Source organism: Urocampus carinirostris, chromosome 3 (assembly GCF_059441175.1).
Source record: "Urocampus carinirostris isolate Australia breed hairy pipefish chromosome 3, RoL_Ucar_1.0, whole genome shotgun sequence".
NCBI lineage: Eukaryota > Metazoa > Chordata > Actinopteri > Syngnathiformes > Syngnathidae > Urocampus > Urocampus carinirostris.
Window position 1 is genome coordinate 25,948,135 of NC_142351.1, and position 24,650 is coordinate 25,972,784.

General features: G+C 41.4%; 1 protein-coding gene across 2 annotated transcripts in view; it reads right to left on the reverse strand.

Moving 5' to 3' along the window:
• The window catches only part of rarga (retinoic acid receptor gamma a), an 84,046-nt gene that overhangs the window by 12,018 nt on the left and 47,378 nt on the right, over nucleotides 1-24,650 (reverse strand). Inside the window, exon 1 of one of the 2 annotated variants that reach the window (XM_088331243.1) lies at nucleotides 10,093-10,539. The exons of the other annotated variant lie outside the window; for it this stretch is intronic. Coding sequence (XP_088187369.1) covers nucleotides 10,093-10,237 — 145 coding nt within the window. The 5' untranslated portion in view covers nucleotides 10,238-10,539. Of the gene's footprint in view, nucleotides 1-10,092; nucleotides 10,540-24,650 lie in introns of those variants that run through there. 2 annotated transcript variants of the gene reach the window in all.

Below are 24,650 nucleotides of genomic sequence, written 5' to 3' on the forward strand. Positions count from 1 at the left end.
GCGCTAAGAGACAATATTGTCATTAGATTCATATATTTCATTAACTGAAAACACACTTCCACCCTCCCTGAAAAATTTTCACCTTGCTGGTCTGTGGAGATGGTCAAGTGATAAATTTGAAGCTGCATACACATACATCCGAATTCACACTGTCTGTTACAATCAGCCGAAAGTCAAGAAATAAGAGCGATAGGCTAATGCAAACATATCAGCCACATTGGCTGCAGAGAAAAGTACCAAATACCATAATAACATATTCACATGCTGCCTTGATCAATGTTCTCGCAGGCAAAACAAGGAATGCAGCAGGTCGAATAAAGCAATGTAGTCAGGGCACATTTTGCTAGCATAATAGCATCAGGTCCAATGTTTACGTTTTCGAAAAGGAACAATTAGCGAGGACATTTTACTAATTACATTATTTGTATTTGTTTTTAAACGGACAATTATTGCAAACAATTTTTTTCTAATGTGGAATTATCCCTGCAGTCTGCTTGTGCTTTCAAAAGACATTTTGTTCTTTGCAGCACCTCATAAAAGAGCCTTTTGATATTTTCTTGACTGAGTCAGCCAAGTCAACCGACATTTGGCAGCAAGCGTCCCCTTTTCCTTCAACACACAACCCTGTCAGAAACACACAAGCTGGCTTCAAGCGCCGTTCTGCCTGTCCCCAATGAACCCTCCCAAAAATACTTAAAATGTCCTTGGTAAAGTGAGAAAGGAGACATCTTAGCAAAACAACAAAGAATAGGGAAAGCGAATATGGTGCATATTAAAAACCTATGACGAGCTGTTAAGAGGAGAAGGCTGGATGGATTGATAAACTGGACATTGATGGCAAACTCGGGCAAAGAAAATGATCAAGTGCACTTGTGTGGAAAATATGTGGCGTCTCATCCCTGTGGTGCGCTCCAGCCGATTGTTCATCTGCCGAATAAAAGAGAGTGGCGCACCGCTTTACTTTACTGACTGGAGAGTGAACCCAAACCTGGCAATATGGCTCAGCCTTGGGCCATTGATCACCTCAAGAACACGGGAGCAAATGACAGGCTGGCAAGAAGAGGAAGCAGACAAAACAAGTAGAAAAGAGAGTCATCGAGGGAAGCCTACAGCCTTTGATCCTTGGCTTGTTTCTCGTCCTTACAGACTTCCTTTCACCATCTGTAGCCCTGGCTCTCACCTGTCTGTCTCTGGCAAGGTCTCCAGCACTCATTCAATGGCTATTGCTTCCTCTCCACAACAATAGAAACCAACAAAAGTAGAAGTAGCATGCCTTGGCTGCAGCTTTGCTCAGTCAGAGGAAGTGAGGGGAGAGGAGGTTAATGTAAACAACAACAGTACTACTCACTCCCACCTTTTTGGGAAGCGTTGTAGACCAAGATGAGCAAATGACGTACTCCAATTGGATAAGACAAGAACACGACTTAATCTTAATCCGAGTAGACATTTACTAGGATTTTAAATGCTAAACTATCTTAAGTCTGGAGAATGAATTTGAGAAACTGACATTGATGGATAATTCCTTGATGAAAAAGAACCAAATGACTGCTACACCTATAACACGTACAAAAATTAGTGTTATGAAGTTTGTGAAGGATGCTATAATAATCCCTACACAGAAACCCAGAGATATAGAAAATATTTCCTACCACTGACAATGCAGCCCTCTAAAGGGAAAGCACTTGTCTGACCATTCTTCTCCAAACGCAAAACTCTCATTTGCGAATGTGCTGGTGCCAACATTCTATATCCAAAAAGGTCAAACAGATATCATGTTTCGAAGGAAGCAACTTCTACAGGAAATCTATTCAGCTGTCTGGCACTCCTGTGCCCAAATAAAAATGGCATTGAGTAGGCCACAGCTGGAAGAGTCTGATGCACTGGTCTAAAAAAGTACAAAAAAAATGAATCAAAAAATTGAGTGATGACCTAAGATTCAGTTGGGCATGATTTTATTTGTTTACACCTATGCTCTCATTTGCCAATTTGTTTATTCGTTTTCCTCGAACATCCTTAATTAACCGGGGGTTGGCTTCAATACACACACGTGCGACTGGGTACGGTAAGTGATGCGACTATCGTTCTACCCAACAGATATGTCGCAACACCTGTCGTTGGGAGTCACTATCTGACCAAACCCCCCAATTCTAACCCCTAATGCCAAGCGCCAAGCAGGGAAGCAATGTGTGTAAGTCTTCGGTATGACCCTGCCGAGGCGCGATACCAGTGACCTCCCTGTCTCATGGCGGGAGCCCTACCCAAAGAGCACCGAGCTGTTAATCAAATAGCTCTGTTTATTGCTTATTTTTCAATGTTCACAGTATGGGAAAACTTGCATATGGAAGATTTTTGGTCTTAAATATTGAGAATCTTCATAAATACAAATAGTTGGTAATGACTCGTTTAGGCTCTTACTTTCAGAACCTATCAATTTTATATCCATTAACAAGATCATGAATTGTATTACTGTTAAGTCAGAAGGGCGAAAATCAGTACAAAGATTTTTGTTTATGTGTACCCTGCCTTAAAAACAATCTGAGACTTGAAATCACTTTCATCACTTGGATGAACTAACAACAAAAATAGAAATTTGATCCTCTCTTTTTAAATATATGTGACAAAAATCTCGTAAAAATTATCTCTGAAAATGCCAGCATAATAAATCAAATTAAAATTTCATGTTTAAACATGACGACCAAACAAGAGCCAACAACCGACAAATAACTGTAATTCTGTTCCATGACTGGTTTGTTATCTGTGTTACTGTGGTGACTTCTGAAACTAAAACCAATTTGCCAATGGTCTTAGAAACAATTGTGTGGGTTGTTCTGAGAATTTGTGGCTAGCAAGGCATTTTTTGTCCCAACAGATTGCCCTGAACTTCTTGACTAGAATGAACCTTGCCATTTAACAATTCTGTGGTTAGTTTTTAAATGTATTTTGTTGGCTGTGTGACATTCATATCAAAACCGTGAAAATATGGAGAATAGGATGTAAGGAAACTAAGATTTTGAGTGTTTTTTGTCTATAAAAAGGTAGGTTAATTCACATAAGTCCCATGTGTGGTGCTGGTGCAAGATCAACATCCAGGTTTAAAGTAAAAACACTACACAGTGCGCACTATGAGAAAAGTGCTTACTAGAGTAATAATTAATAATAATAATAAAAATACATTTCACTTCAAAGCGCCATTCAGGACACCCAGGATCGCTGTACACAGAGTGTACCTTGCAGTCATTCAGCATTCTTGAAGAAAGCATAAATCATTCCCAGCAGCGCCTCACTGCTTTGCTGGATGACTTCCTGCGTGTCAGTATAGCTAGTTTCTTCTCCCAGTGTTTTTTGGCAAACATGCTCGAACTTTGGAGGTAGAGTTAACACATACTGATCTGCAGACATCAGGAGTACAGTGAAGATAAGGTGTCTGTAGCTAGGAAGCATCTACCTGCTTGTGGTCCTATTGTAAAATATATTCCTCTTGGACACCTGGCTAAAGTCAGATACTTCGGAAGGATTAGAAGAAAGGTCAGGCAGTGGCTGCAAGGGAAGACGGATTCCCGTAAAAGAGTTTACACATGCGCAAAATGTGCAAAAGATAACCACATTGGGAAAGCAGCAGCAAAATAGAAAGGAAATCTAAATGATGTGGCGGGGAAACAACGGCTCCAAAGTAAATAAATGCAAATCAGACTATAACAGAACCCGAGATTAAAAAAAACATGGACATTTCCACATCTGTGCATGAGGCCTTTTGCAGAGTTTACATTGAGGCAAAAAATGTATGATCCTGGTCAAAATATGTGAAATTAGGTTTGAAAAAAAACCTGACACTAACTAAACTAAACAGCTGTAAGATGTCAACATGTTCTCTTGTTTCCTGCTGTGAGCAGAAACAAAAGAAAGTTCCTCCTTTTAGTGCCCAGTAGTTTAGTTCTTAATTCTAATTGGCAAAGGTCAGTTCAGTGTACGGCAGCAGCCTACCCTTACTGAATATTTAAAAGCAAAGAAATGCATATATGTAACAAAAACTCATTCTTGGCAGTTGCACAAACTAAAATATTCCTAGTCTAGCAAATCATTTTGCGCTATTCACCCCTAAGCCTCGACAAAGGTTGTACGTCAGCTGCCTACCATTCCCATGGCCAAGAACTCCTGCACAAACACAGGCCATTGACACAGGGAGAAGACTCGAGCCAATCTGGCTCCGGAGGCCCGTCTTGGCCATGGCTTCTCATAACAGTCGGCCCCTAGCAACGCTGGAGCCAGGCTGTCAGTCAATAACATGGTGATAACAGGGCTGCTCTCTTCACACATGGTTCCGAGGTTACAAGCTCTTGCTCCTATATACATTATACACACATCCATCTCAAAACGTTATACACACAAATGTGCACGCGCCCACGCCCAAGCACGAGGGAATCTATTCTCGGTAAACAGACACAATAGCAGCAGCCAGATATGAAGTATGCAAACTATTGTGAAAAACCCAAATTCTGCACTATGGTGATATGTGAGGCCCGGTTTCAAATTTTGTTAGCTATTTGCTTGGATTTCTTGGCGGAACGACATTCTTCTTGGCAGTAAGTCAGCACCTGGTGCGAAATACTGCAAAGTGGCTTTAATACGACAGAGGGCGGGAGGTTGGTGTGATTCAGTGTGACCTGACATATTCAGACTCTGCGTGGCTGATGAGTTTTATTTACAGCCGTGTGACTGACGCTGCTGAGGAGGGCTATAAACTGCCATTCGGGCTGCAGCAGATTCTAACACGGGCTTGTGGAATCCGGCCTGGCACATTGACTGTCTTGGGGTTGGACTCATTGGGCTAGGTGTCCAAATAGGCAAATATAAACACTGCACTCAAGAGGTTCGCATATAGAAACCACACCCGTCCAGTGATATTTCTGTCATTGTCAATCGTCTATAATGGTATGTAGAAGGGGTTTCATGCAGAATGCAACTGGACTAGAGGTGAGATCGGGCCTAAAAAACCCAGCCCGTGGGTATGAAAGCCCGAACCAGCTCGAGCCCGACCGACTAACTTGATTTGAAGGACCGAGCCCAAAGCAAGCTCAAATTTTACCATTTGTATTTTGTGTCCGATAATTTTGCATTTCCAGAGCAGTGCAAGCGACAAACGGCGTTTAAGGTGCGCGAAATCTGTGCTGTAGATCATCCTCAAAGAAAAGGAATGTGCTGCAAACGCGCTGCTGTGGCACGTATGCTGCTCTGTGAATGCACTGCTGCCCGGTGAAGGGCAGCGTACCCGCCTCAGCAGCACACTCGCGGGACATCAGCGCAATCGCTGGGCAGCGAAAGTGCCGGACACCGTACATGGTGTGCGGAATCCGTGCCACAGATCATCCACAAAGAAAAAGAAACAGTCTATATGACGAGTGGATAATTTAAATAAATAAATAAATAACAGCAAGGGAGATGCTGCGCTCAACAGGGGCCGAATTAATGATTCGATTTCTTACCAAAATAAGAAAAAACATACTTTCTTGAAATCAGCAACATGATCTACCGCAGAAGTGGGGATCCTTTGTGACCCAAAGAGGCATAATAACAAAATATTCTTATTATTCTTTTTGAAAAAGCCATACTATATATTTTAATACAAAATTCAGCAAAACCGCTAAATCCGATCAGCACATTTTATTTCACTGTGTGACATTAGATCAATTGATAATATATTTGAAATAATAATGCCAGAGGGCATCACGGGGGGGCAGTGGTTAGCGTGTGTGCGGCACAGTTCTGAGGTCATGAGATCGAACCTTCCTTTGTGGGGTTTGCATGTTCTCCCCGTGCTTGCTCGGGGCATTACGGTTTCCTCCCACATTCCAAAATCGTGTCAGGTGAATTGGCCCTAGGTGTGAATGAGCGAGCGAGTGAGTTGGCTGTCTCTGTGTGCCCTGCGACTGGCTGGCAACCAGTTCAGGGTGTCCCCTGCCCACTGCCCGAAATAGCTGAGATGGGCTCCAGCACTCCTGCAACCCTACTGAGGATATGCGGTGGAGATAATGAATGGATGGATGGAATAATACCAGAGCCTGTGTCCCATATCAACAAATATACCACTTTACTTTTGGGGTAATTCCAGTTTGATTTGGGTTTTTAACAGAAACTGTCTCAACAGTGAAAACACAACATTTGATGAGCTTTCATAGAAATGATTCTTTAGCTGTGCATGTAGAGCCAAAACAGAGTCAGTTTGTGTGACACTTAGACTGTAAACTAAAGGGAAGACTGTGCACTTTATACACAGGACAGAAGACTTTTCCTTGACAAAGGAACTTCTGCGATCCATGCATCAAACCAGGCGTTGAGCTTATCGGAATCAAAACGCTACTCACAAAACTTGCACAGGTAGCATTTCATCAACGAGCCAACTGCACTCATGAAATGAGCCATATATGGTTCGCGAGCCATAGATTCCAGACCGCTGATCTCCTGTCTTCTGAAAATCAAAATTTTGGAAGAAAATCCAAATTCTGGCCAGGTTCAGGTCCAAATCCTCTAAACTGGGCAGACTGAAGTTGTTGGTTTATAGACAGTGCTGTTTGTCTGTTGCTGGGATACAGTACCTCGAGCTTGTTTTGAACTTGAAAAAGTATGCTTTATATAAGCTTTAATTTAAGTAATCTGGCAACTTATAAGAAAACTTCATTTTTCTGCACCTCAAAACTGTTGCGCATAATATATTCGTAGAGGAAGAAATGCATGACATCCTGTCTTTCCTTTATTTGCTGAGTTTCCAATTACAGAATGCTGATTGTTGGCTAGAAAATGTCCCTTTAAATGACACTGTAGTTGTGGGAATGCTTCGGTTTGTATAACTCGGGTGCTTTGTTACAGCTTAATAGTTTACAGAAACCAGTGAGGGGTCCGCCCCCTCTCATATTCATTGCAACCTGATGACCTTGAAGCAGCTGTCTCCTCAACCCTTTTCACTTTAGCACCTTCATTTGACATTATTTTGAAATCATAAACAAGGTTTTTATGTAAGTATATGGAAGTGAGTAAAAGTCCTCATATGAAGCATGAGCTTTTTAGCACAAGTTCCAGCATCCCCCACCCCAGGCAAACACGCACCCCCACCCAGCAGCGTCGCCACCAGAAAGATAGCCCTATCTATCTGTCGTGTGTCCGAGCCCCCCAGGCATTCTAATCTTTTAATTAAATCTTTTGTAATTATAATGAAATAACTGTGGACTTCTATCGCAGGGGAGAACAATCAGGACCAAAATGCAGCAGTGGTCAGAGGTACAGTAGCACTGATTTTTCCTATAGTTTAAATCGCTTCGTGAGCAGTCGAAAACAGGACAACTGATCTGTTAAGTGTCACTTGCAAGCATCCAGCTTGAGACCTTAAATAAATGTAGGGTATCTGGGAGTATGTTTTTGTAGGAGCGGAAACACTTCCCCTTCTTGTGACCCTGGAGAACCACTGAGCGTAATTGCCTCATTCTTCTAAGCAAATGAACATCGACGGAGAGGCGATCGCTCTGCTCAGGCTCTCTGAAATGGCTTCTCCAGCAGTTGACTAATTCAGTTCTCATTGACGTATGACTAAATCAGTGTCCATTTTCTTTTACGTGTAAGGCAGATCTGACGTGATCGTGGCCCCGTGGCATAAGGCACTTAAAGGCATTACACAAGTCAAGCTGGTTGAAAGGGTCCCCCCTTTTCAGCAGGCTGACAAGGCTGCCACACATGTAGCAGAACTGACATTGGCCAGGCCGAAGCCTCTGACTAACCTCTGACATTGAGGTCTCCCTCTGCTGAACAGAAAAACAGGAAAACTGACCACACACTTTTAAATCCTCCGATTGTTCTGAGGGTGCTGGCCAACAGTAGTGACACTTATCGCCGCCTGAGATTTACTGACACAATAGCCTGCACTCAATTTGTTGCCAGATTTGGGGACAATAAATGTTTTAATGGTGTTTTGCAAAACATTTTTACTTAATTCAAATGAACTTTGACATTATTTGGCTAACATTTAATTTTGCATCTCTTCACCACTTAATTTTTTTATTTTCATGTGCGCACTGCAAAAAAAAATCCTATCCCATTGGCAGCATTAAATATATCTATAATCATCCCCACAATATGCAAAACGTTGATAAATTTGCTCAAAATGTGCAGTATTTTATGGATAATAACTTAGAAAAAGAAAGTTATACTACAAAGAAGCAAAACTGTCTTACTTAGCAGATAGTAGATCATGTTGCCCATTAGATTTTTTTTTCAAGTATAGCTATGAATTATGTTTTTTATCCAATTTTGGTAGAAAATATTTTTTAAATCCGTAAAATTATTTAACATATGCTAAATAAAAAAATTCTGCATATTAAAATCTCTAAATAACAAATACAAAGATACTATTTACTATGTAATATAAATAAATGTATCTGGTGGATGGAAAATTGTTTTACTCATTTTGAGTTTTTTTGTAACCTCTGCAGAACATTTTCTTTGTCTGTATTTGGTCAAAATACATGACCAAAACTGCCACATGCTTCAAAAGACAGTTTTGTCTGGATTAAGAATACATTTTCATGTTTTGCATAAAACAAGTAAAAAATTCTTAAATGGAGTTCAAATAAGTATTTTTTTCTGCCAGTGGATTGATTTTTTTCTTTTTCTTTTTTGCTGTGTGGTTTCATGAACCGGGCATGCTGTGCGGTGCAGCTGGAGCGGTTAATGAGATATGAGCCTCAAACATCAATTCATCAACCTCATTGATGAGGACAATGAGGAGCAACTGATTGAGTAAAGAGAGGCATTATGGCTTCTCGTGTGGGGACAGGACAGCCTTGTTTACAAAGGTTATTTGGCTTGAAACAGTACACCACAGAAGCCTCCACTCTGCTCTGCTAGACTCCACTCCCTTCCCCTTAGGCCAGTTTCTCAGGACTTTTTTTTAACCTGCGAGTTTCTGAAACAAACACACACAATCTGATCTTTAAGTGCGTGCATGTGAGTGGATGTGTAAAGTGAGGGGGCGGGGGTGTCTTGAGATGCCTGATTGATCAAATAAACAAATCTCATCTTGTTAAAATCAGGACTCCCCTCACTAAAGCAGAGCAAGCTGGCTATGCTGGCTGGAGTCCCCCTGGTCTCTGCCGTCACTGACAGGGCATCTATCTTCATTAAAGCCGAGCCAGTGTGCATGACAGCCACTGAAACGCTGGTGTCTTCACGATTAATGAAGACGGATGACCCAGGAGTCCTCCCTCACAACCCCAGGCAGTGAAAAGGAACAAAAAGCAGGAGAACGGCTGAAAAGAAATAAATGAAAAATGATCGGAGGCCAATTCTGTTTACCCAACTGTCCCGTCTCTAAGATTTGGTTCAGGCTACATCTCGCTTCTTGTTCCTTTCATGCAGATAGACACCTTCTTGCTCCTTTTTCCAATGTCACAGAGCAACAGTGGCCCTCTTGAGAAGGTCCATAGTTTTGTCTGTCCACATCAGGGCCCACTGTTAGAAATGAAGAAGTGGAGATGAGGCGATCGCAATGAGAAGAGAAAAAACTCCCTGCACGCATTCCGCATTTCTGATTTATTCATCCATTTCCCTGCTAAATAATTCATCCCCTTATTAATTCATGACTTCGTGTTAGACTCAAGAGGAATATCATTACCCATCTAGTATCCAAAAGCGTAAACAAAGCTTCGACCTCTCGATGCCTGCGCTCAACTTTTCTCATCTGTTTTATTGAGCGGGGCTCCGTTTGTCATTAAGGTTTGATGAGAACCGTGCCAGGACCGAGCCCACATGACGAACTGTGGATTGGAACGAGCGAGCATGCAAAGATGCTCACGCTCTCACACACACGCCAGGCATATCATATCATAGCAGCGAGTTTCTCTCAGATGGCTGAGCAGCTCAAACCAGCTGTGGGCTGAAGGGGTGTGGGAAGAGGAGGAGAGGAGACTGCCTGTCCCAGTCCCTTCCTGTCTGCCCCTGACAGAAGCCCCCTTGGCCAAGCCCTGAGGGGTAAACAAGCCAGCTCCCAAACTAGGGACTAAGAGAGGAATGGTTGTGTCATGTGAGAAAGCCAGATGGGATGCCACTTACACTGTACGCTGGCACTGCCCGTCCAAGCAAAGGTGTCCAGCCCGGCGAAGAAGGGGCTCGCCTTCCGCAGCATGCATGCGCCGCGGCTGGTGACATCATAGAGCTGGCGGGGGCCCATACCCAACGCCTCCATGCAGTCGAACATGGCACCCCCCACCCCAACCCCCTCTTTAAAACCTCTACGCTTCCTCAGTATCGCCTTCACTCACGCAACAAACAACAGCAACAGCTAGCTAGAGACGCTGATGTCCCCCGTCCTTCTCTTCCCCCTCTTGGACGGAATGCAGATCTCAGTTTTTGCACCAGATCTTGGGCTGAGATGAGCGTGACTCCTTAGTCTTCCCCCCTGGCTGTCCTGCCTGTGCTGCTCTCCCGTCTGCTGTAACAGACCTAAATAACAGGCTCTCTCAGCTTTCCCCAAGACCCAGACACTGCGGAGTGAACCAAGTGCCTCTGCGTGACGCTCGCAGAGGGGGGAGGAGAGAGTGCTTGAATGCCAGAGTAGAAGGGGAGGGAGGGGGAGCAGGGCCGGCCCAGCAGAACCTCCCCAAGAGGAATAGCTGATCTGGTTCAAAGGACAAAACTTATTCCTGCTTGTTTTCTTCTAATGCATTTATTTTTCGCTTTTCAAAAGGCAAACAGAAAAAGTCTGAACAGGCAGGTTTCATTCAAACCTGCTTCGTGTCCTGCATTCACCACACTTCCCCCAAAAGGGCCCTCCCATTCACTCCCTCTACTGAGCCCCCCGTCTCTAATCATAACCATATTAAAGTCCAGCCACTCGCATGGTGTGTACGTGAGTTTGTGAGAAGAAAATGTAGGGTGGGTGGGGTGGTCGGAGAGAACATTGTGCTGAGGTTGAGCCCAGAAACCAGATGCCAGGGCCAGAGTTGGGAGTAAGGTGGTCGAAAGTAACTGAAAAAGTATTTTCTCGCTAAAGGATACTCGCGTTATTGATAAAAATTTGTAACTCAATCAACGTTACACTATTGTGCATTACTCCGCTTCCTATTAAAAAAAGTTCACATATTTCAAAGCTATTTTATGAAAACCTGTTTCCCCTCCCACAGATAAATGAACACTTTGTCTGCCACCATGGTTCCACTAATTACGTCCTCCAAGTGGAATAAGCATGTTTATATGGCCCAGCAAAGGACAACTAAATACTGTTACAGAGTGCAAGAATGTCATCCTATTGATATTCTCCCTAACATGTATACTCACATCTAAGCTGTATTTCCAACTATAAAATAAAATACTAAAATCAGGGTGTCAGCTTAAGTGGACAAATTTGGTTGTGTGTAACCAGTAGCGAAAGGAAGGCTGAGCATGGGGCGTTGCTCATACAGGAACCACAACCCAACGAGAAATCAATGGGGCAAACATTAGTGCAGAATTTCGATAAAAGTATTGTGAATTTTTGTTATTTTTTATTTGTTAAATATTTTTTTGCAATACATCATGACTGAAAGAAAAGAAAACATGTTGGACACTAATCAGCAATGGTAGAGGAAATCTTTTAGTGGTTTGAAGCCCATAAAATGGATATGGAGTGTCTCAGCTAAGTGTTTCTTGACCAGCTTTCAAAATTACACAAGAAATATGAAGCGCCATCGCTTCCACAGGTTGGTTTACACGTTTCCTTCCAAGTCTTTTTTATGTGGCCATTTTTTAGCAGTTTTAGGTGGCTGGCTTCAATATGAGTATATACAGTAACCTGGAACAACTTCCGAAATGCGCCACGTTTGAGTGCCAGTAATACGAGGGTTAACGGAATTACTTTTTAAACAAAGTAACTAGCTATGGTAACTTTTTTCTTCAGTAAGCATCCAAATCTCGCCATGTCAAGTCCCGCCCTGTTTGCAGTTTTTTGTTTTGTTTTTTTTTTGCGAAAAAGAGGACGGGTGGCGTCATTCTCTGGAAATCTTTTAACAGTGATAAATGAGAGTTGCAGTGTTTGAACACAGACAAATAGTGTTGGCACACATACACACCATGTGCTAGACATACTTCGCACAGGTTCACTTAACCCTGCTCCGAGATGCCCACATTGATCCATTCAGGTGAGCTGATTTTCCAGAAGCCTTTTTTCCTTTTTCACATTCTCTCTGTTCTTGTTTTTGTTTTGTTTGTTTCATTTAGCCCTAACTACAATTGAACAGGGCAGCCATGTCCCTACGGGGCTAATTCCTCAAAAGCAAATCAATAGGCGATTCGCTGGCCATAAATAAGCCACGTCCTAAACGTTGCTCAGCAGATAGATAGACTCTGGAGGCGCTAAGGCAAACAGCCTTATAGCACGCAAGATATATGATAATACAACTGCTTCATCTGTCAGCTTTTCACATTCATCTACCCCTGTCAGATCAGTACAAGTGGTACAGCCCAGCAGGCAAAAAAGACTCAATTTCCTGTCAATCTGTGCTTCTGGCTAGGCTCTCCATAAACACATACTGATATCTGCCCCCTCCTTTTCTTCCTCCTCAGTCAAACACTTCTTTCTTTAAACTCTCTAATGAAAAAAAAGACACTTTCGCATCTTGACTGATTTGAATTGGACTGCTTATTGACGTTAAACTTTTTCTTTAAGTTGAGATCACTCGTCTTTTCCAGGTCAGGTTGATATCGTGTAGAGTGCAGTGGTATACTCTTGGGTCAAAAATAACCATTTTTTTAGGTTGAGAGTGTATCCAGCCTAAGCAATAGACAAAATAAAGATAATAATCGTCATGTCATTTTTGCCAAAACAAATAATAAAAACGTACCATAAAAGTCAATAATTTAAGCTGTATTTACACCACCCGAACACACAAAGAAAATAGGGGTGCTAATGCAATTAAAACACAAGGTTCAGCATTTAGGACCCAAAGAAGGTGATTGGGACCAGCGAATCATTTCGCAGGAATAGCGTCTCACACACTGAAAGCGAAACAATATACAGCTATTGTCAACATGAAATATAGGTCATTCATGTGCTATAGAATAAAGTGTGTTTTAAGCCTAGATTTAAACATTTCCACTGAGGTTGCAGATCGAATCTCAGGGGGAAGAGCATTCCACAGCACTGGGGCCCGGATGGAGAACGCTCTCGAACCTGCGGATCCCTTTTTGGCTCTTGGAATCACTTGTAGAACAGCATTCTTAGAGCGAAGGCTCCAGGCCGGAACATTGGGGATTAAAGACAAATTCACGACTTTTCAAGACTTTTTTAATGCCTTTTGATATCAAATTTAAGACCAAGTCAACAAAAAACAAACAATTAAACAAACAAAGCAAAAATACACCACTATTTCTTGCACATATTGCATCGTGCCTCGTGCACATTACCTGGCACAGTTTTTAGCCCTGGGGAAAAAACGTTCGTCGGAAAGCACTTCTCGCTAAATGTACACTTTTCCATGGTCCAAAGTAAACGTCTCTTTATGGAGTTGCTTTGTGTACTGTCGGTAGAACCAAGACATGTGTCTGGTCTGAAAGGCTCGACTGAAAACACATCAACATTTTGATAGTTCAGTTATGGTGGTCATGCGATGTTGCCACAAATGTAAACCGGTGAATTATTAAAAAAGACAATTGATAAATGTAACTAAATCTTTTTAGTTCAAACAAATATAAATCATATTTATGTGTTCATATTTTCAAGACTTTCGAAAATTTGATGTAAGACATTTTAATGCCAATTAATGCCTTCTTTTTAGGATAAGGAATTCTAAGACTTTTTAAGGATCCATAACGAGAACATAATTTTTTTTTTGTTAACCTTGTCAAACACCTTAAGACAGCATGCACAAACAGCTTTAACATGTTGCTGAGTATAAATTAAAATTACTTTGCATATTTATTGTTATTTATGTTTTTTATGATTGGAGGTCTACCTCAGATTATGTGCAATATTCTGTGTTTTGATTAACATTTTTTGTCAACTTTTAGTTTTGTTTAATATTCCCCATATTTGTAAAACGCTGTGTAGAAGTTTGTCACTATGCATTTTTGGTCTGATTTTAAAAAATAGTAAAAGCAGGTTTCTGGTTTTGTCAACATACACTCAGGGGAAAAAATTCGACCTAAATATGAAATAAACAAAGATGGGATCCTTATTTTGGTAATTATCAATACTGGGCTGTAATAAATGTTATATTGTTGTATTGAGAAAAACCTTTGTCATATAACCCAGGCCTAACCCAGCTACTATTTGGGCTAATTTGACCAAGCTTTCTAGGTTTTTTTGCTTGAACAAAATGTTGAAAAACAACTGCCCAAATTCTGGTTCTCTTTTACAGATTAACTCCTAAAGTTAGGATGCTTCATACAAAACAAACTTTTAAAATTGTGTCAAGCTGTTTTAAACGCTTCATAAGTCGTTGTTTTAAAGCCCCCCAAAAATGTTGGGTTATTGACTTAAACCCCACAGAACAGTGTTGATTATGACCCACTTTTTAGGGTTTACATAATGCACAAAACAACCTAACATAGAGGGTTCATAATCTTCCTTGAAATTCTTTAAAATGTTTGTATTTTATTGGGTTTTTTTGTTTAGGTTTGAGAAGTGCTTGAATTTGGAATGAAGTGCTTGAAATTGTTGCCATGTTTCTCAGCAGTCTGAATCAATGGACGACGCATTAAATGAAAATACATACAACAAGTCTGCTAAAAATGATGCAGACACAGCTGTTCTATTGGCTTGGCTTTGCTTTGCTTCTTCTCTCATCATTAACAGCAGCTGGCATTAGTTTGTATGGCATTGTCCAATGAATGGTCATCGCCCCCTATGGGTCCCACCCAAGAGGACAGGTCCATGCTAAACCTTAACAGGGCACTATGAAATTTGTATTACTCCAAGGATTAGGTATCAATAATGGACATTTATTATGGGCCATGTAAAAAATTAAAGTTACATTTACCAGTGATAAATTGTAATGCGAAGACTTCTCGCTACTGAGAATGTAACAAAGATATTTACCTTCTTCTTACACAAAACCTATATGGGGAGAAATTTGTCTCAAAAATATGTGCGCAACTATTTTTCAGATACACACATATATTTGTTATTTACTGAAGATCTATAAATCACATGTCTTAATAAATGCACATGCAAGACTTAAAATTGCATATGTAAATCGCAGAATGCAGATTTATTTGCAGATCAGCAAAATGTTTCACACGAGATTTATACTTTTAATGGTACTACAGAAATTGGAGAATTGAATTTGAAAGTCCCAAAAAAAGTGCTCAAATATGGACCAGAAATAAATGTACTAACCCACAATATAACTGGTTTATTTTGTTGACAACAATTCTAAAATGGGCTTTCGGCCTCCACCCCAAATCCACTTACACAACAACAGCACAAAAATATATATGAATCCCCAAACGGATTTCTTTTTGGTCTAAATGACTGAATGATATTTAAAACACCCAATATATTGGGTTATCTTTTGAAACCATTCAAAAACTCCAAAACTGTTATTTGGTTGGGCAGCACGGACGATGAGTGGTTAGCACGTCCGTGGCACAGTTCTGAGTTCAGGAGATCAAACCTTCCTGTGTGGAGTTTGCATGTTCTCCCTGTGCTTGAGTGGTTTACTCCAGGCACTTCGGTTTCGTCCTACATTCTAAAATCATGCATGTCAGGTTAATTGGCCGGTTGAAATTGTCCGTAGGTGTGACTGAGCAAGTGAATTGTCTGTCTCTGTGTGCCATGCGACTGACTGGCAACCAGTTCAGGGTGTCCCCTGCCCACTGCCCGAAGATGGCTGGCATCAGCTCCAGAACCCCTGCGACCCTACTGAGGATAAGCGGCCCACATAATGGATGATGGATGTTATTTGTTTACATCAACCTAAAAAAGGGGTCGTACAGCACAAAACAACCCAAAATGTCTTTAGTCTTTTTGTTTGAAACCCACCCCTAGATTTTGAAACACTTTATTAAACCCGCTCTTAAAAACCAGTCTAAATGATCTTGTTATTAGTATGTGAAAAACAACATACAATAACTAGGGTAGTTTGTTGAAAAGAAATTGAGTAATTCCATGTAAACTTTCAAAAATAACATTGTGTTTATAATAACCCAAAATAGTGGGTTATGTGTTACAAAACACCCCAAAAAGAGAAAAAAAAACAATAAAAACTTGATAAAAATCAATCAAATGAGTGGACTGTTCCATTTTGGATATTTTTACAACACATACATATTACAAGCACACTTTCAAGTGTTTTTTTTTTTCAACTAGAAGTAAACAAAATGTGTTTTTTTATGTGTCCCTCATACACTTGTTTGTACAATAGGAGAAAGCTTTGTCAGGGGAGCAATGGGACATTGAGATTAGATAACGAGTCATAACCTATCATCATTTTCTTTGGGAGTTTGTTGTCTATGGTTTCTTTATTGGCTTCTATCTGCACAACCTGGATTTGTTTTGAGACGGAATAATCACAAGCACAAGTCATATATTTATGGTTTAAAAGTATTGCTCTCATACACATCTTTCATCTCCTTCCTGCCTTTTTCCTATTGCAGCTCATTTCACGGCATCCTGGAAAATAAGGCTAACGAATCCCTTGGTGTACACTGTAATATCAACGATACGTTTGGCAGGATCTCCTGCGGTACGCTGAATTTTGCACAGCGTAGACTCATAGGGCCAAATCTTAAAACTATTTTTTTCAAGATTAATAAACTATAGTGTGCTCTTCTGGTTTTACCATCGGACTGTGCTGTACCAGGAATACAAAAAAAAATACACAACACCAGGTTGTCTACTTATAAGATCACCTCTTTAGAAAGCAAAGAAAGTGCCTACATTCGAGAGGCTTTTTGGAGTGAGTTGAAACATCCAATCTACACATACACATTCTACTGCTGACCTAGGCCTGTCCCAGCCTCCCCGCCCTCATCCCCTTCCTTCCCGGCCAGAGAAATTGAACTCAAGAAGAAACCCCCCCTGGGGCACTAACTTTCCCCCTCCAAAAAACTTATCTTGCCCTGGTTCCTCACTTTCTGGCTCACAAGTCTCTTCGTCGCTCTCTCCTGCCATTTTCAACAAGTTCCCCGTCGCCAGGTTTTTTTGACTGCTCCATTTGTTTTGCTTGACAAAGTTTTGCGCTTTTGTTCTGGAGTTTGGGGAATGTTGCGTTTCTAGGACTAGCTGCCAACCCAAGTTGTGTTACCTCGCTGTGTTGAAGGGGGGAAATTGCCGGCTTTTGTTCACAGTGCTGCTTGTGATGTGATTTTGTTGCAGTCACATTACGTGTGATAACTTATTAAAAACATATCAAGTTATTTGCCAAAAATGCTTTATCATGATAGAATAGAAGAGTGGATTCGGCTGCTTGGAGTGGTCAATGATCGGGAACAGCAGCACCCAATTTGTCCGCGCAAGTGGTATATGATGGCAATTAAACAATAGATGACTCAAAGTCACAGTACAGACGCTCCCCTACTTATGACCATTCGACTTAAGCAAAACGGTAGATACAAAAAAAAAATTTGGGATGTCGAGAAATATCCGGACATAGCTGTAAGTTAGACTTTGTATTGTGTGTACCTTTTTCAGAGTACGGGACATGACTGTAGTGCTACTTTCCACCGTGTGGCGCTGTGAGGACCTCTCACAGAGAGGTCACTCAGCATCTACCCCGAAGAAGAAATCCGGCTTGTACCTTCTGGTTCGTGCGAAATCATAGCAATGTGTACTATATCGCTAGCGCGCTAAGAACGTTGACGTTTTTATTGTTCAATATCTTGTGCATCCATTCAATATAGTTGGTGTAAAGTGAAAAGAAGAGGTGAGTCATTTCTTTTGAAACAAAAGTGGAATAAGAAAGCTTGATGCGGTTGAGAAAATGGTCCGAACGCTTTTTTTTCGGCCACTTTTTACTACGGAGAAGGACCTCTTGAAGCGGAACTACCAAAAGTAAGTTAAAGCTCACTTTATTTATCTTTATAGAGCATATTATTTTATAAAATGTTTATTTTTTAGTGTAAAAACAATACAGGTTACTTGTACAAGCCCCAAACATACTTGTATAAACCTTAAACATACAAAATATAGCGCTGAAGCAACTTACGAACAAATTCAAATACACAAAAGATTGTCCGGAACCCAACACACTCGTAGGTCGGGCAGCGTCTGTACACGCACAGACTTTAGTTGGTAATGTAAACGATCTCACAAAAAAATGGGATTTCACCCAAAAATATTATAAGTTTTGATTCAGCCAAGGCTCAAACTTGTGACTTCCCATTCTCAGGAGCGAGCGCCCAACCCCAAGGCCACTGAACTGATCTCCGCCCGCCGCTCTGCATGAGAGACAGGGCGCGAATGAAACCTGAGACTTTAATGTGTCCTATGGCCGTGGAAATACGGTACATGGATTAGATTGTTTGTCTGGGTAGCTTCTGTAGTAGAAACACTTAGTTTTCCAAACTCATGCTTTTCAACAATAAATATTATTTCATGTCCTTCATGATAGACGACCAATTGCACTTCGGAACAAGACCCTGACGGTGACAATTTCGCAATTGTATACATTTCTTGTAAATTCATAAATATCTCACTTGTGAGGGTGTTATTTTCACAAATGACTGACTAATGTGAATTAACAGTCAGTCAGTGAAGGGACAATTTGGGATCAGGCCTTTAAATTTATTGATATCTCAAAAAACCTGGAAAAAAATATTTTCTTAAAACTCAAGCCCCCTTTAGTGTTTCCAGCAGACACTAGCCTGGATTCAGATCATATTTTCGCAACACTAGCCGCTAATGATAGCATCAGAGCCGCTCGTTGCTAATAATAGCCGTTAATACCGTCTAAGCAACTTTCTTCTATTCAACTACTCGACATTATTTCTAGCGAGGCCTACAAATTTGTTTAATTTACCATGGAATGTGAAAGCTATATATAAAAACAAACAGTGGTTGTGATTTTATTCTTTAAGTATGTTTATTTCTATAGCCCTTAATCACAAAGAGTCTCAAAGGGCTGCACAGACCACGGATTATTGCAAACCACAGACTATTATGACACCATCACCTGATCTAAAACTTAAATGAGGGCAAATAATACAAAGATACACAGCTATTGTCAACATAAAATATAGGTTATTCATATGCTATAGAATAGAAGTGTGTTTTAAGCTTAGATTTAAACATTTCCACTGAGGTTGAAGATCCTGTGGATCTTATTTCCATGTCGCCCACTGCTATTCTTAAAGGGACATTGTATATTATTTAGAACCTCCAAGTGGTTGAAAGACTGTCATTCATTCATTAACGGTGTACCTTAATTTGAATAATAATCAAAAATACATGAATTGTCATATAAATGTGAATGTTTTAATACACTTGTAGGTTGAGAAATGTGTATTTATTTTACATAACATGAGGCTGACACGATCGTTCGCCATCTTGCTGCTTCGGGTAACCCCCAAAGCCAAAAATGTTGTGAAAGGCTGGGCAAAAAGAAGGGATAAGGTTTAGTTTGGTCCCTTTAAGTCTACATCGTTTGTATTCTTTTTGTGCTTTGTAGCACTCACTTTTGGTTACAGTACACAATAGAATCAAAAAGTGGTCAAATATTACACAGTGTCCATTTTTGTACATTGTTAAACAACCATTCCTTGGAAAACGATGCGCATCATTTTTGGATACATTACACATCTGGAAAAAAAATACAATTAGTTCATTTTTTTTAAATTTTGTTTTGAAATAATTTTACATTTCACAAGAGAGGGATTTCTTTTTACATGACCAATGACCAAAGTAATCTAAAATGAAACCAGTTGTACTTGCAACCCTGGCGTCAGCTCTCTATAAATTAGACACCTGTGTTGGGAGTCCAAGAAAATCAGGCTTTACTACTGTCTGGAGCGCTGATGCCGCTTAGAGATAGGACGCTTGCAACACATTGTTGCCACTTCCTCCGTATACAATCATGGAGGTTCCAGCCAAACAATCAACAACACAGTGGCTTGTGAGGCAATAAAAAATGGCTTCTCCTGAAACCGAGAGTGGAAATGCAACACTTTTCCACTACCAAAGTCAGCATGTGTGCTGTGTGAGGACATGCAGAAACATTTCGGCGGTGTTGATGGAGATGGCGAGCACCAGTTTGGGGGGACTGAAGGCCAGATTCAAGTTACACGCTGGGATCCTAAACGGTCCAAACATCGCCGTCAGATTTCCGAGGAGTTGCCGAGCCGATGATTGCGTAATGATCCTTGTCACATTGATCAAGCAGTAACCAATGTTACACGTGTTCAGTTTTCAAAAGAGGTGAAATCTTTTTTCATGATCTAACGCAGGGATGTCAAACTAATTTTAGCTCGGGGCAACAAGGTAACATTCTCACAGGGGTGTGGACTAATAGATTAGAAAGAGAGAGCAAAAGAGAGGGAAATTGAGAACAAAAGAGAGAGAGAAAAGAAAGAGAGAGAAAGAAAGAGTGGGAGGGAGAAAGAGAAAAAAGAAATACAGATAGAAAAAGAGTGAGATGAAGAAAGAAATGGAAAGAGAGAGAGAGAGAGGGAAAGAGAAAGGAAAGAGAGAAAGAGAGAGAAAGTGAGGATGAGAGAAAGAAAGCAAGAAAGACAGCAAGAGAGCAAGAAAGTAACATAAAAATAAACAAATGAAGAAAAGAGAATGAAAAGAAAGAGAGGGAGATAAAAAGGGAGAAAGATGGGAAGATGAAGAGAAAAAGAGAGAGAGAGAAAGAAAGAAATACACGGAGAAAAAGAAAGGTTGAAAGAAAGGTAAAGAGAGATAGGGAGGAACAGAAGGAGAGAGAGAGAGAAAGAGAGAATGAAATAAAGAAAAACAAAGAGAGAGAAAGAGAAAGACCCACTCTTTCTTTTTATGAATTTATTTATGCGTGAGTAACGTCTGAGGTGCAAGCGAGGAGGGTTCGAAGCAGAAAGATGCATGGGAACAATGTGAGAGTGTGAGAGGGAGATATGTTCACCTCTGTTCACATGCTCGCCCCCCAAAGGCTTAACACACTGCTACTTTTCACAACATTATCAGCCTTGGACATCTTTCAGCAGCTTTTTTCTCCCGTGTGTCTCCACAGTCATGACATTTTGCTACTCGTGTTGAGTAGGATGACAAAAAAAAGGCTTTCAGCAATTCTATTTCACAGAGGACAGACAGGCACCGCCCACGTCTTCTGGGGCAGAACCCCCCTTCCCCGTTTTCATACTAGTCTCTTTATCTTCGTAAGTCATCTTGTCGGAGCCGCAGCACAATTTGTAACCTCTCCTTTAGCAGCAACCTTAGTCGACTTTCCTCTCCGCTTCCAAAGCAGGCGTAAGCGCTCCAGAAGTTTCTGAAAGTTTTCAGGACTTAGGGCGATTGGCTCAAACTTGAAAAAGGGGATAACAAGAGGAAATCCAAGGGGAAAGCTGCAGAGAAAGCGAGAGGAGAGAGAAGTGAGCGAGGGAACTTTGTGAGTGCGTAAGCCACCAGGGTTTAGGTGGATATCATTGGAGAAGCGGCTCTAGCGCGGACTATCTATTTCACGAAACCTCATGGGTGCTTAAATTGTCAGGAAAAAAACAAAAGGGGGTCTTTCTGTCCAATCCTGTTATATTAGGCCAATCACGACGGGCGTCGGTTCAAACCGAAAAGAGGCAACGTGAGGAGAATTTCTTGAGGAAAAGGAGACTCTGCGAGCTGTCATCCCATAACGGGTGGCGGGCCGGGGAGATGAAAGCGAGGATGTCAGACGATGCGGAATTGTTTATGAAAGGCTGCGGCGTCACTGATAGATCAAGGACAAGGGGCACTGCGCAAGCTGTCACCAGCACCAGAGCACACAAATGGTCCGGGGCTAGCATGGCTAATTCGCTGCGTAGATCATGGCCGCCAGAGCAACGATGACAGGAGGCAGATGGCGCTTTTATTTCTGATGAGGTTTTGGCCCTCATAACATTTAAATGACTGTGACACATTTAGCAGAAAGTCATGACTTTCAGACAGTTGGGGATTGAAGGTCACAGTTACTTTTAAGGTAAATAGAGTGAAAAATCAGCTTTTGGTGGTATAATTCCTTAGGAAAATACAATACATTTACTTTTTCCCCTTGCTATCGTCCCTTTGTGACTTACAAAAGTCAGAACTTAACCCTAAAACACCCATAGAGACTAAAAATACGCTCAATTTTTTTACCTGCAAAATTTCAGATAAACACAAGAATGCAGCTAGAAAAGACCTTCACTGCTGGATCTCCGTTCCTTTGATTCTTTTTAAGTACATCTGCAAGATGGACATCTTGTTTTCCCAGTGACAAACCAGCTACCGTCTATTGGACTTTGATCGTTATTTCTCAGAAAATCTGAGACTGGTGAGGAGTCGATGGGATCAATTGGCTCTGTGCCGCATCGCTAAGATGGATGTTGCTGCAGTTGGGGATTCTCCAAGCCCCCGGGCTGGTTCACCAGCCGGCACTACTGCCCGGGTTGGGATTGGCATGCCCAAGTGCTACCGGAGCCTCAGGAGTTGGTTGGGTAGGGGGATGGGAGGGCATGCTGCCCTGTAGGGCCCTGCAATCTTTTTGATTTTGATGAGGGATTTTTGCATGTTCAGCTCTTCCACCACACTGGCGCCTACCATGATACCGGACAATAATTATGCCCCATTGTGTTAAATATGGTGAAATGACATGTGAGCCCTTTAGTGTTACCTGTGTTCCGCAGGGTTCAGTACTTGGCCTCCTTCTTTTCAACATTTACATGTGATATTATTCGCAAGTGTGATATCAGTTTTGGCGGCACAGCAGGTGGGTTGTAAGCGCACAGCCCCATGGTGCTGAGGTTCAGGGTTCAGGTCCAGCAACCGCAACCTTCCTGTGTGGAGTTTGCATGTTCTCCCCTTTTGGGTTTCCTCCGGGCACTCCGGTTTCCTCCCACATTCCCAAAATCATGCATGTCAGGTTAATTGGCCGGTCTAAATTGTCCATAGGGGTGAATGTGCGAGTGAGTTGTTTATCTCTGTGTGCCCTGCGACTGGCTGTCAACTAGTACCGGGTGTTCCCCGCCCACTGGATGGTCTCCAGAACCCCCGCGACCCTACTGAGGATAAGTAGTGCAGATAATGGAAGGATGGATGGAATATCAGTTTTCATTGCTACACAGATGACAATCAACTACATCTTCCGATGGAGGAATCTGCCCCACTAAACTGTGGATACTTGGAGGCCTGTCTCATTGAGATAAAAAAAATTGATGTCACTAGTGCCTCAACCCTAAAAAGGCCGATAGACCTAAATGCCGTGACTAGTTCTCAAAAACTGTCCCGAATATTGACAAATGTAATATCACCCAGAGTGACTCAGTCAAAAATGTAGGTGTCCCATTTCACCCCAATCTGTTCTTCCAAACACACGTCAAGAATATAACTAGAACAGCTTTTTTCCATCTTCGTAATATTGCTCAAATTTGACCTATGTTGTCCTAGGCTGATGCGGGGTTTATAATTCATGCGTTACCTCCCGTCTCGATTACTGTAATGTACTACTCTCCGGTCTCCCTGCAGCAGGTACAAAATGTTGCAGCAAGGATTTAAAAAAAAACAATTTTAGATAACCTGCATTGGCCCCATGTTGGCTTAAGATGTGATTTTAAGGTTCTGTTGGTATTATACAAAATCATGCATGGACTTGCTCCCTCATATCTTTCAGATTTAATTTTCCCCCTATGTTCCGGTCCGGAGCCTTTCCTCCGAAAATGCTGGTCTACTAGTGATCCCAAGAGCCATAAAGAGAGCCGCAGGCTTGAGAGCGTTCTCCATTCGGGCCCTGGTGCTGTGGAATGCTCAGCTCTCTGATTTTCGATCAGCAACTTCAGTGGAACTGTTTAAATCTAGGCTTGAAACCCACTTGTATCCCATAGTTTATGAATTACCTATATTTTATGTTGACAACATCTGTGTATTGTTTGTTATTGCAACATCTGTTGCAGCCTGGTCACCCTGGATAGGGGATTACCTCAGGTGAGGTCCCTTCTCAAGGTTTCTTCATTTTGCTCGTGTTGGGGTTTTTGAGTTTTTCCTTGCCCTCACTTAGGTTTTAGATCAGGGGATGGTGTAATAATAGCCTGTAGTTTGCAATTATATGTGGTCTGTGCAGCCCTTTGAGAGTTCTTGTGATTAGGTTTTACACAAATAAACATGACTTGACTTAACTTAATAAAATGACAGAAACTGATATTTGTGGCTAATTTCGTTCTCATTCCTCTTTTTGTTTCATTCGTAAGATAAGCAATGGCCTCGGTAAAACTACATCTGGTGAAGGAAAATGATCCGGAAAATCAGGGGAAGACCACATGCTTGTCAGACCCACCACCTCAGCGCCCCAATTTTTCTGCACTTTCTGTTTAAGAATGCTGAGTTGGTCAGGATAAAGTTAGGTATCACATTGCTACTTCTACTATTCACCTCTATGGGTTTCCTGTCTGCTTGAGTAAGCTAGGAGTCAAAGCGCAGGAATGGCTGGAGTATTATGAAGAGTTATACTGAAGAGCATACATACACACACACATACACACAGGCACATACACATATT